This window comes from Vipera berus, assembly GCF_964194415.1.
Source record: "Vipera berus genome assembly, chromosome: Z".
NCBI lineage: Eukaryota > Metazoa > Chordata > Lepidosauria > Squamata > Viperidae > Vipera > Vipera berus.
In genome coordinates this window covers 20,801,748-20,814,836 of record NC_138205.1, presented here as the reverse complement: position 1 = coordinate 20,814,836, position 13,089 = coordinate 20,801,748, and the positions used below count along the sequence as shown (strand labels likewise).

General features: G+C 42.7%; 1 protein-coding gene across 2 annotated transcripts in view; it reads right to left on the bottom strand.

Moving 5' to 3' along the window:
* LOC308677998 (sarcoplasmic/endoplasmic reticulum calcium ATPase 1-like) overlaps positions 1–12,721 on the bottom strand; it is a 44,717-nt gene extending 31,996 nt beyond the window's left edge. For both annotated transcript variants that reach the window (XM_081344772.1, XM_081344771.1), the window contains exons 1-5: positions 12,365–12,721; positions 11,055–11,072; positions 10,112–10,194; positions 6,790–6,894; positions 5,442–5,580 (exon numbers count right to left, since the gene is read on the bottom strand). In XM_081344772.1, coding sequence (XP_081200898.1) covers positions 5,442–5,580; positions 6,790–6,894; positions 10,112–10,194; positions 11,055–11,072; positions 12,365–12,482 — 463 coding nt within the window. In that variant the 5' untranslated portion in view covers positions 12,483–12,721. The remainder of the gene's footprint in view (positions 1–5,441; positions 5,581–6,789; positions 6,895–10,111; positions 10,195–11,054; positions 11,073–12,364) is intronic.
* Positions 12,722–13,089: the final 368 nt, after the last annotated feature.

Genomic DNA, 13,089 nt, shown 5'->3' with positions numbered 1-13,089 from the left:
TATTCGCCATGAAGAACCAGACAACATGGAGAAGGATTTCAATAGCACAATTCTATACATGTCTGTTTGTAAATAAATGCCACAGAGTTCTTTGAGATTGCCCCAAAGTAAACGACTTAAGTAATTTAAACCTCTCATAATATGGTAGTTTTGCATTACGCCTATAATATTGTATTATGTTTTGTAAAATGCTTTAAGAACATTTTCCTTGCCGTTTGGACCTTTTCTGTTGGACCTGCTTTTCCTAAGAAATATTTTTATTAATTCAGCAAGCAACTCCATCAGTTAAATTTCAAAATTATATTGCTAGACATAGTTACAATTACATTCAGATCATTGATCAGCTTTTGCTGGTATTTTTAATATCAGATTTGGCTTCTTATCTCCATTTATTGAGTAGAGATAGATGAGCATTAAAAAATAATCATTGGTTTATTCATTGTGATATGGTTACGTTGCAGAAAATCTTATTTTTTTAGGAAACATGATTGAAGTACAATGTAAGCGGCAGAAGCCACATGCAATCATTTGAAGCAATTGGAATTGGAAGAGTGAAAATTTTCATCTGCATTTGTGTAAGTCTCTCTCATTTAGCATTTAAATATGATTTCTGAGGTTTAATTCCTGCAGTGACAAAATTGCTCTGTTGAGGAAAATCCAATTTCTCTCGGCTCAATCAGAAACAATTTTGGGATTCTCCTGTTCCCTTGACCCCATTTCCCCTTAAAATGTTCCCGGGTTTGCTTTTTTAAAAAATCAAGTCATTTGCCCACAGTTAGCCCAGGAGGGCTTCTTCAGTCTCTCACCCTCACTATTCTGCCCCCAAAATCCTTCCCAGCAATGCTATTTAAAAAACACAAACCTATGCCATACTAAAGCCATATATGAGACTCTGCTCAGTTGCCAGATACAATGTTCATAAGCTATTGCATATCGAGCTTACAGAAAGAAATATTGCTCGGGAGTGCAGGGGAAACCTGTATTTTCCGTTTTCCTCAGAAGTGGGTGATCATCAAGGGGATGCTTGGGATATGTCAGGATTGAAGAATGTGGGATGCAGATGGGGTGGAGGGTTTTTTTGTTCTGCTTCTAAGAGAGCCAGAGGCAGCATCCCAGTGCCTGTCCTCCTTTCATCTGACAAGGCACGGTAACCCTAGATGTCCCCATGCACCCCAGCTCGCTTTTCTACCAGCGCATTAAGTATCTCTCTCTCTCTTTCTCTCTCCCTCCCTCTCTCTCTCTCCCTCTCACTCTCTCTCTCTCCTTGCCTGCCTCATCACATTCCCGAAGCATCACCAGCTGCCTGACAGTGTCCATACAAGGCAAAGCTGGTTGCTGGGCACTCTCCATTGCTCCATTGCCTTCTCTTCTTCAAGGAGATGGAGAGGTCACGGCTTCCCTAGGCAGGGAGGGGAACTCAAGGCCAGGCCAGACTAGGAGAAAGGTGGCAACAATTGCCTACATCCCCAGAGGTGATGCTGAAATTGCTTGGCCATCAACATTTTTTTTAAAAAAAGGAGCATAAACTATTCAGAGTTGCCGATGAGCTGCTAAGGCTCCTCAGAATTATTTCTTTGTTAAATTCTTCCCTGCAGACCTACAAGGAATTCGACTTGAACGCACTCTCTCTTTCTCTCTGGCTATACATATATATTACCAACTACTGAATTCCCTCCTAACATATATACTGTGATGCCAGTTAGCAGAGGCCAAATACACAAGTGACTGGCTACGTTTAAGAAGAAATTAGGGGAAATGAATCCCCCTCCTTATGCAATTCTTGAAGACACAAGAACATTGTGTCCTTCCTTGGCATTTGGTCACCGAGGCACATAAAAGGAGGTGATAAAATCATGAACGCCAGATGGGCCAGACAAGAGCTATTCAGTGTCCTAATTAAGAACGGGGCATCTATGTATAGAAAGTTTCTCTTTTTGAGTAATTAGCATGAGAAAATTTGTCATCTTCAAACCTTGCGTGTGAGATTCCCTGGGATCGCTGAGTGATAGCGGCTAGAGCTAGGGTGTTAGGCAAGGTGAATCTTTGGCTGTGTTCTTGACAATGCCACCAAATCATCTCACACGGAGATTTATTGATCAAAACATATATTAGGATTATTTTTTTAATGAGCATGTTTTTAAGAATGTGAGGATCAACACAAAGTAGCATGACCAAGGAATCGGGCTTTCAGTATTAAAAAGAATGAGCGATTGAGAGATTCTCTGCAGAGAGAGACATTCACCTCTACGTTTTTGGAAGCTGACTTCGATGACAAAATATTTTGTGCATCCACATGCACATATGCATTATTTTATTGCTATTTGAGCTGGAGCTGGAGTTTTAATTTTCCCTTGGATTTTTAACTCTCCAGGACAAATTGGGGTGGGATAGGACTGGCGGAGGGTGGGGTGGTGGGGTGCAGCGGGGGTGAGGGGGAAGTGGTCCTGTTTTAAAGGAAATGGTCCAAATAGAAGGGCTTTAGTTTCAAAAATGAGAAAGAGGGGCTTGTAATGGCCTACCAACTGTTGGCAGCCAGCAAATATTTCCTGTCCAGTTGCAATGATAAGATGTCTTGCATTCTGCTTAAATTAACAAATTAACAAATCCTTTCAAAGTTTACACTTAAATAAAGGTAAAGGTAAAGGTTCCCCCGCACATGCGTGCTAGTCGTTTCCAACTCTAGGGGCCGGTGCTCATCTCCATTTCAAAGCCGAAGAGCCAGCGCTTGTCCGAGGACGTCTCCGTGGTCATGTGGCCGGCATGACTAGACGCCAAAGGCGCACGGAACGCTGTTACCTTCCCACCGTAGTGGTCCCTATTTTTCTACTTGCATTTTTACGTGCTTTCGAACTGCTAGGTGGGCAGAAGCTGGGACGAGTAACAGGCGCTCACTCTGTTACACAGCACTCGGGATTCGACCCGCCAAACTACCGACCTTCTGATCGACAAGCTCAGCGTCCTAACCCACTGAGCCACCGCATCCCTTATTATTACACTTAAATGCGTAGACTCAAAAGAGCAAAAACATTTCCCCCTCACACTTTATCCTATTTGCTGCACATAAGTGGGACAATAAGAATTTTATGTAAAGTCTGTTCTTTTTCTTTTCTTTTCTTTTCTTTTTCTTTTTGGCAATGCAGTGTTTCTCTTTTCTAGGCGCCCAGAAGTAACCACTCTGGTCTCCTTTGTGTGAATGTGTGACAAAAAGGAAAGTAAGAAAGAGGCTACAAGATCTCGTGAGAGAGACTGCTCCATCACAAGGATGGATGGATGGATGGATGGATGGATGGATGGATGGATGGCCTTTATATTTTGGAAACACTTGTGCAACTGGCCCCGAGAGTAAATGATCTCTGAATTAAATTAAATTAGAAAGAAGGAGAGGATGATCTGGCTGTTGGCCCAGCTCTGAGGGCAGCTGTTATCCAGTAAGTGCAGCTGAAGGGGATTCCTCACGGCTCTGCTTTCACTGCTCCACCTCCAGCTCGCACTCTCCATGGGGACTGTCTGTTCCCAAAACATCCCTCTCGCCTCTATTCCAGGGTCAAGACAGGGCAAGCCCAAGGCGTAAACAAGCCCCATGATGGAGCGGTCTTGTTCAGATGTTGCTGAAGCAGCATCTCCAGAACTTCCTGTGGATTTGAGGCTGAAGGAACACACTATCTAACCCAAACGAAAATAGCCACTCTTCTCCTGACTTGTGGGAAATAAGCTGTTCCGGTGTGACCCAACAGGGTGCTTCCTGGAGTGGCACACAAAATGGGGAGAGGTAGGTGCCACATCTGGATTGGGATTCTCGGCCTTGCACAAAGTGTCACTGGAAGGAGAGGCTGGCAAACGCAGACTTCTAAGTGTGTAGAGAAAACACTGGCTTCAAATGAGTTTTGCAGCAATATATGGTCACAGAGTGAAAAAAAATCTAGAGTGGGTAGCCATTAATCCAATTTCTAACAAGAAGTATTTAGAAATAGACATTGTCAGAACGTTTCTTTTTCACATGCTAGAAATTCAAAACAAGGTCGCTTCTTTCAATTCAGCAGCTCCCAATCTTTTCTACACCCTGCACTCCTAGAGCACTTCTGATATATTCTCGCACCCCTTACAAAAGTTTGAAGTAACAGCAACGAATTATGCATATACACTATAATTTTGAAGACCCAAGTTTTCGCACCCCCTGGAATATCGTCTCACACACTCAGGGGGGGTGCGATCATCCCTGGCTGAGAACCCCTGCTTTAATTCATTCTTGGTTCATGTTCACTTAATTAATTTGATAAATTCTGAAATTTCCACAAGAGAATTATACCTCAATTTAACCTTATCTCCTGCAATAGAAGCATTCTTGCCTTCACTGAGGGTGTTTTCCTAGGACCAAGTTAAACTCTCTCTACCATCCTTAACCGCAGAAATAAATCAGCACAAAATTGCTGCTCAATCCTGCCAACCCTCAATCTGAATAAATTGCCTCTGTTTCAAATCACTGCGGTCACCTTATTTCCTTCCAGAGATAAAAAAAAACCAGACAAATTTGACATACCTAGAAGCTACTTTTGAATAACATTGGAATAAGAGTTAAATGCTAGTTCAATGCCAGTATACTAAGGATTATTTAAACCGGCCTTCTTTATGCATTGGGAACAAAATGACGACCACATCATCAGGGTATTTTGTGTCCTGGTTAGGTGCAAGTGGGAATGACCTTTATTTCTTTCAGGTCTCAGAGAATGATGTCTTCTTTGCCACATATTCCAACTATAGTTCTCCTGCTTATCTAAGAATGGGTTGATCTCTGCTCAGTGCTAAATATCTTTGCAACTCAATTGTTTTAACAAAATAATGCTTCTTTATCACTATTCAATCTTTGGTCCAACACTGTTCAGGTTGAGACAGCCTGTGCAATCAATGTAATACAGGAATGCTGTGTCAGTGTCGACAATTGCTTCAGCGTAACAAACCCAAAAGCATTTTTAAATCCTCAGGTGGAGATTGGAGACAAGAATCTTGGCAACTGCTCTTTAGAGAGGAGTATAGCTGTTGATGTTTGTTACTAGAGAATCATACTATCCTTTTCTAGAGAATATATATCCTCTAGAAAAGAAACAGTAGAGAATGCTGGGACATCCCTTCAACTTAATTGACCTTGGCCCTACTCTATCAAGGAGTAGGCATCCCAGTGAAAGGAGAATGCTGTCTTCTAGAGCCCTCGCTCCAGAAATATCTAAGCATTTTGAATGTCACTGCTAATGGTATCTGGCATCTTCAGTGGCCTCATATCTAATAGCTTCAGTTGGGAGCTTGAGCTACTTAGGGATTCAAAGATTATGGAAGAGAACTTGTGGTATCCAAACTGACTCTAGTACTCACTCTATGTTTAGTCTTCTTTGCCCTGGGGAATCCCCATGACCTTTAATGCTTCCACACACTCCCAACCTGACACTTACCTGACACCTCTGCAATGTCTCCAGGGACCATCTCTTTGGCCTTTATTCTCTGTACCGCCTTCCTGTCAGATCGATAGACCTTTCCCATTTCAGGTTCATACTCCTTTAAGGCCTCAATGGCATTCTCAGCATTTCGTTCCTGCAAGGAGAAGGGCCCCCATTCAGACTTAAGATGCCCTATTGTTGCTTTTAATTACAGCTCGCCCCCCCAGCAGAGGGAAGCACCATTCTATTCCATTCCATTCCCCCCATGCAAGAAAGCCAGCGGAAACAGGTGTGACCCAGGCACGGAGTAAGGAACCCAAACTCCTATTCCGTTAAGCCTTGAAATTTTGACACACACACACACCCCTGCAATTTGCGGAAAGCACTTTCATGCTCTCGGAGACTGACTAGGTTGCAGCGCAGCCATCTCCTAACAGTAACCATCAGTAGCGATAACATTCATAAGGCACATCTGAAGAACAAAATGTAGTAAGCCACACTGTAGTGCATTTAGAGCATCGTAGAGGGAACTTGGCAGTGCTTTTTTTGTAAAAGAAAAAGGTGCCGGAACTCACATATGTCATACAACCTGCCTTGCCTACCCTACAAGGTTCCATCCAAAAAAGGTGCCGGAACTCTGTTCTGAGCATTCTATGACAAAAAAAGCCCTGGAACTTGGCATGCTAAAGAGGGCTTCACAGGTTACACTAAACCACAATGTGATTTACTCGGGCTGGGAGTGGTTTGTGAGCTTACCCATTAGGCTTCAAAGCCGGCAACTTTACCAGGTGTGGATTTCAAGTCCCTGTGAGTTGAAGTCCATGCATCTTAAAGTTGCCAAGTTTGAAAAATACTGCTTTAAAGCATGGTTTGCTTCTTTATTTATTGGGCTTATCTACCATCTTTCATTCATGGGTCCAAAGGGCTCCCTCCTAATTTTTCCCACAAAACAACTTCCTGAGATAGGTTAGTTAACTAGAGAATTGGTCTAAAAAGTGCATAGGCAGCTTCTGTAGTTGAGGGGAGGACTAGATTCTCCTGATGCCAGTACAACACCTGAATTAGTCCTAGGGATCTGGATTTGAAGGGGCAAAGGGGATTTGAGATGTATGGAGCACTTCTATTTTACCCATTAGTGTCTTGCAACAGAAGAGATGCCTTTTTCCTGGGCTTGTGGTTGTCTGGTTTGGTTTTTTTTCCTGTGCAATCCCAGGAAAAGAGGAATTTTATTTAAAAACAGCTGACGGATACATGTGCATTCACACATGCTTCAAATCACCTGGTCCTCTGGAATCTGGATTACCCTCACAGACCTACATTCCCCCCAAACCATAACGAAACAAAACATGAATAGTTTGTTTACCTGCCATACTCCAACAATTGCGTTGGCAATCAGGATCAATAGGATGACAAATGGTTCCACAAAAGCGGTGACAGTTTCTTCGCCCTCTTCAAACCATGCCAGCACCTGTGGGGGAAAAAAACCCAGATATGCACAGTGGTGGAGGGGAGGAGAGAGAGAATTTGGTTACTCTTCCACTTCTCTCTTGCTCAGATACGGTCCTTGTTCGTTTTTCAGTCAGGAATCCTAAATCCCAGCCCCACTTCTCTTTTCTCCTTCTGAAATCCCATTTACTTTTTAAATTCTCCTTGAACCTGCCATCTGAAAACAGCGGAAGCCAGCCTGTGTTTTGCCTCTCCACAAAAAATGAAGCTTGTCAGTCAGTCTCCATGAAACCTGATAGCACCAGCACAAAAGGGCTCCCGTTGCTCGGGAGGAGAAGGGTGTGTGCAAACACATGGATGCTGCACAATTGTGCAGGCAGGTGCAAGTGTGTAACTGTGTGCACAGCTTCAGATGTGAAAGGAAGGTGTGTGTTGCACACAAGTGGAATGAAGCATCTGTAAAAGGTTTCACACTGCCCCCTGCTGGACAGAGCTGTGTCTGCAGGGTTTCTGTTGGAGGAACAGAGCATGGTGCAAATACATACCTCATGCTGTTTGATATACTAGAGGGGGCATAATTGTTGGAAGCATTATAGTTGATTAACAATACAAAATGTGCTTTGTAATGCTTGATTGTTTCCCAGAGTTATCTCCAAAGACTTTATCAGATTTCCTTCTCTTTGTTTGCAGGTCCAAATTCAGCACTTAAAATCCAAAACAAGCCTGCCTCTTACTGTCTTCATTCTAACTGACTGCAATCCTAAAAATCAGAAGCGCTATGAATGTTCCCAATCTAGTTTCTATTTAATTAAGCTTCAGGTGTGTAAAAAAAAACAGACAGAGGAAAGGTGGTAACACTAAAGACAATGTTCTTTCAACAACTGCCAAAGAGATAAGTGTAGATGTGAACAAAAGAGAAAATGAATCTTGTTTAGTGCCGGTTGAACATCCTCAGAAGTGTGTTTTGCAATCATCCTCTGAGAAAGAAGAATTCAACCAAAGCTGCCTTCCCAAGCCACAGAAATTCTGAAACTTGTAGCCAAGCATATCTCGAATGCAACCGCCACGGTGAAGACAGTGCTATTTCCAATGTAATCTTAATTTTATTTATACTGTCTGTCCTATTTTTCAGCGACAGAACAATCCCAAAGCAGATAGTTCTTTCCTGTGTTCAGAAGCCTCATAATACTTGTCTCCTACAGAGCTCCATAGGAGAAAGGAAAAATGGAAATGGACTGAACAGTTTGGTTGATTGGCTTTTTGATCAAGAAAGCACCAATATTCCTGGGCTGCCTGGACATGAAATATTGAACCACGGCTACATGAGAACCACACTGTAAATTATGACCTTTTCTGAAACCTGCTGCTGAGCCTGGCCATGTGCTCTTGAAAGATCTAGTAACACAATCTGAGGAGGTTGCATCTCAAGTGTCAAGAAACTAGGCAGAAGCACAACAGGCTACGATGTGCTTCTGGGTGCTGAAACAAGCAAAATCTCAGCTTCTCGTGCTTAGGTTTGCTATATTATAGAAATGGCAAGGAGTCTATGGTTCCTCCGAACCTGAGAGCATTCATTTTTATACAGGAATGTGCAGATCAGGTGATCTCTATATTCTTTTTCTGGACTGAGTCCATGTATTCATTGTAGTAGAAGCTCAATTATAATTTAAACTGACTGAAGAACTGTGCGCTGGCCAAATTGACTTCTTTGATCAGAGAAAACAGTATCGACATATATTGCTACCTGGAAATCCCTAAGGACTTTTGGCATAAAAGAAGAAAAAAAAGAGCTTATGATTATGGTTTTGATGATTAGACTGAATCGATTATAGGAAGAAGTTCACGTTTTAACTATAGAATAAAAGGTAAATTTATAACTGTACTTATAACTTCTGTAAAGAAGCCGCTTCTTTGCATCTTCTTTCTTTCTTTTCTCTTTGTCTTTTCCTTTTTTCCTTTCCTTTTCCTTTTTTCCATCCTTTTCCTACATTTTTAGTTTTTTTTTCTGATTTCTTTCTCTTTTTTCTTCTTCTTTTATGTGAATCGGTATTAGTTTTTAGTTTATATTGGTTTTAGCCTCCTTTTAAAAACTTTTTATAAAATTATGTATTAAAAAAGAAAAAAAACAGTGCACATTTAGAAGACAAACTGATTCTCAGGTTGTTTTCTGGGATTTTGCTCAGAAGGAAACAGTTTTGTGAATTTACAGTAAGAAATTGGCAAGAAACCCGACGGGCTAAACCAGATTGCATCGTCATTATTCTCTCAGGGGAAGTTAAGTGTAAATGTCATTAAATAAATACCTGTGAAATACATAAAAATGGCCAAATAAAATATGGTGCCTGCATTTAGCACGAAGGAGTCAAAATAGATTGCTGAACAAATACGTTAGCTCAATATGTTTCCTAATTTGTTCTGCAGAAGGAAGCCCGTTTTTAGCTCTGAGAAAGAGGAACGGAATGGATTAATCCTGATTGGATTAAACATCTATAAACACCCCAAATCTTGAAAAATAATTGATGAAGAAAAAAACACATTGAAGATGCTCAAATGCAAAGTTTTCATTTATTCGTGTTACCTGTCTTGCCAGTGAAAATAATTTCAGCTCTGAATCCCGACTCAAATTATGCGCTTTGTTCATCCCTACACGTAGGGTGAAAGGGAATTACTGTATTAAATATGGCATGTTATTTCTTCCCATACAGCCAATTCACTAATTTGTTGATTCTCATTACCAGTAAAAGGGAATATTTATAGCTCAGGGTTGAAGGGTCCCTGTTGCTCTCTGAGCTTGGTGGTTTCCTTGTAGACATTTCATTGCCCAACTAGGCAACATCGTCAATGAAAGTGAGTGTGGGGTTTGTTCCCTTTTTATATACAGTAGCTTACCCACAGCAGTTATAAACAGGGGACGAACCCCGCAATCACTCTCGCCGATGACGTTGCCTAGTTGGGTAATGAATTGTCTACAAGTTCAGACAGCACTAAGGACTCCGCTCATTGCTAACCAATCTATCTAAAATTAGTCCAATAACTGCAGCTCTGTTCTTTTCGTTCCAATGTAATGGAAGTTGGTGTGTTCCTAACACAGGATGGCATCCCCAGAGAGCAGGCTTGCAGACATCACTTGCCCACGACACAGCTTCTTTCCCATTCTGCCCCCAAATGGCTGCTTCTCCTCTTCAGCCCTGTGTGGATTTCCCCAAGTTCCCTCCGTTTACAAGGCCAGTGTCACTTACGAAAGAAATGCAGGCTGCGAGCAGGAGAATTCGCACAAGCAAGTCTTCAAATTGTTCCACCACCAGCTCCCATATAGTTTTGCCTGAGAAGCAAGAAAGGATGGGGTGAAAGGCACAAAGGAGACACAGACTGCAGAGATGGGGTGGGGGAAAATCAGCCTGCCTCCCCCCCACCCCCAAATCAAGAAAGCAATAGGCTGCAAGGAAAGAGAGAAGGGACAGCGGGCCTGCAGGTATCTAGGATAGATTTTTCAACAAGTTCCAGCAGGCACGCTTGGAAAAATGGTAGGTTCTTCTATGCAAGTCTAGCTGTGTGTTAACAGAAAGTCCGAAACAACCATAAATATGGAGAAATGGCAAGTTATACAACCGACTTTGTTCTCCTGCCTCTTCTCAACTGATCTATCTTCCAAAAAGAGATCTTTGTTTCATCCAAAAAATGTCGGGTGTGTGTGTGTGTGTGTGTGTGTGTGAGAGAGAGAGAGAGGTTTCTTCCAGCTACCAAGCAGTCTCCATTATTTGGCCAACAGCATTTCAAAGAACCATCTTTTATCCCAGATATGCCTCTTAGAGCATTGAATTCGTTCTAAGGGCCCAAGAAAAGGAAATTGAGTGCTCGGGTGATTCTTGGCAGATCAGAACATGGCTATGGATACTGTTTGGTAGAGGCAGAATTTGGTATCTGATTGGTCAAAGGAAGAGCTTCATGCCTCTGCCTTATGATGGAACTTGATGGAAATGATTGGGACAAACCACATGGCAATTCACAGGTTAACCCGAGATTTTATTTCTAAACAGAAAGTTTGAGGCCCCATCTGAAGACCCAATTGCCACTGAATCAGTTTTATAGTCTGGAGAAGTCATTTGGGCCATGCTAATTCAAGGTTGAGGGGTTTTTCTTAATACTTCCAATTGCTTATGCGCAGTCTTTCTTAGGACTCACCTTCTTCAGCTGGAAGTTCTGGGGTTCAGAGACAGCATGTTGGGAGAGGAAAAGAAAGGAAGAGAGAGAAATAAAAGCTGGTTAGGGTTATTGCTAGTGTGATTTTTGCTGAGCAAAGGTGGCAACAGAGAAAAGATATACTGTAGGCTAAACTATTTTGGATTTACAGAGAAGCTGGTCCCGCACACGGAGTTGAAAGTTAATTTTCAGTGTCATACGTCATAACTCCACAGTTAGAAAGAAAGAGTTGTATCATCATGCATTTAGGGAATGATTGGGAGTTGGATATGGACATCCCTGCAGAAATGAGTAAGCCTTTTATTGATTTCAATTTGTAAACCATGGGCCTACGTGACTGCAAAATTAATTTGTGCATAGGAAATCCTTGGAGGTAGGACTTCACAAAGAGATAGGGAGGAACAGACTGGGGTCATTTAGAGAAGTTACAAACTCATGCATGTACCACAAAATAGCACAGTCACACATTTCCAATCCTCCCTGATCGAATTCTTGTCATAATCCTACCGAGGAGCCCAGAACTTTTGACCTTTCCCCATATATTTGAGGGACATTATAAAATTAGGAAATCAGACTGTCCTCTCAATCATCTGCATCTTTGGCAGCATGATATGCCCACCCCTAACAAAACAAGCCTCTCCAGATCCACCTGCTCACACGGCATCACAACCAACAAACAATTACATTTTTCCCCCCTCAAAGACATCTCTTCTCAAATCTACTCAGCATCTAACTAGCTCACTTCACTGGCTGTGTAATATCAGTACTCTCTTTTGTTTCGACTTCCCGGCTGCTCCTACAAGTTGCCCATCAGCAATTTTGATATCTCGTTCATACCAAAGGGAATTTACTGAGTTATTCTTAGCAAAGCAGCAGCAGCTGCCCTGTCCCCAGCATGGCTACCTTCCCCCCCCCCAACTTTGCAATCGTCAATTTTCCCTCTGGTGCTTTGCTTTTACCTTCATTCTTATCTCCCTTCCGTGGCCAAACTTTAGACTCTGCTAGGCCATCTCTATCATCTCCTTTCTGCTTTCCAATAATTACGTAACCATTTTTCTTTGGTAATAGTGGTTTTCTCCTATCGCTTCTATCCTTCCTTACATTTTAGAATCCATGTCCATCGCTGTGCATCTCTAGTTTGATAACTTTTGCTCGCCTTTCTTTTCTTCTCGTATCTATGTTGCTCTGCACATCTTTTCAAGCTCTCTGGCTCTCCATTTCCCCTGCCTTCTTGCATCCTGGCACCTGGCCAAATGGGTACCAAAAGGGCTGTAATTTTAGAAAGCACTCACCATTGGGTCCATATTTTTCCATATTCTTCTTCACCTGCTCAGGAGAGAGGCCTGTGTGTTCACTTACTCCAAAGTAAGCCAGGCACTCTTCCGATGTTTTGGCATGGGCGTTTTCCATGTTTGCCCTACCGCACCTGTCCCCTTGTCGTCTTTAAAGCTGCTTCCCACTTCTTCCGGCTTGGCCTGCTTCTGCTGTTCCCCTGCTGTATGTTCAGTGGAGTGTCACTCGTGCCCCCTGTTGAGTTTCTCCTCTTTCTCAGCAGACCATGGTCCTTGGAGCACGGTATCCAACGATGGAGGGAAAGCCCGATGACCTGTCCTTGCACAGAAGCCTTCACCAAACTCTGAGGCTGGCACACGTCCTTATGAGGCAGCCAGAGGACCAGATCCTCGGACATTCTCCGTGGGCCCCCATTGGGTGACCAATGCTGACATCACTTCATCCACCAACTCACATATGGCCTTCTGCGGAGAGGAGGTATTTTTGCTGACTTGAAGGGAGAAGCCAGGAGGATGGTTGGCTTAGGGTGGGGGGAGGAGGAGAGAGGAGGCCGAGTGTCCACAGACCCATGTGTCACTCAAATGCTTGCCTGTTCCTTTCAAGAGATCTCACCCTAGCCTCCCCCTCCTGCCTCCTACAGATTTAGGGTTTATTTCTGTCACTTGTCGTCTGCAATGAAGATACACAGAGAAGTGGGCTGCCCTCGTTCCCATATATGCAACTA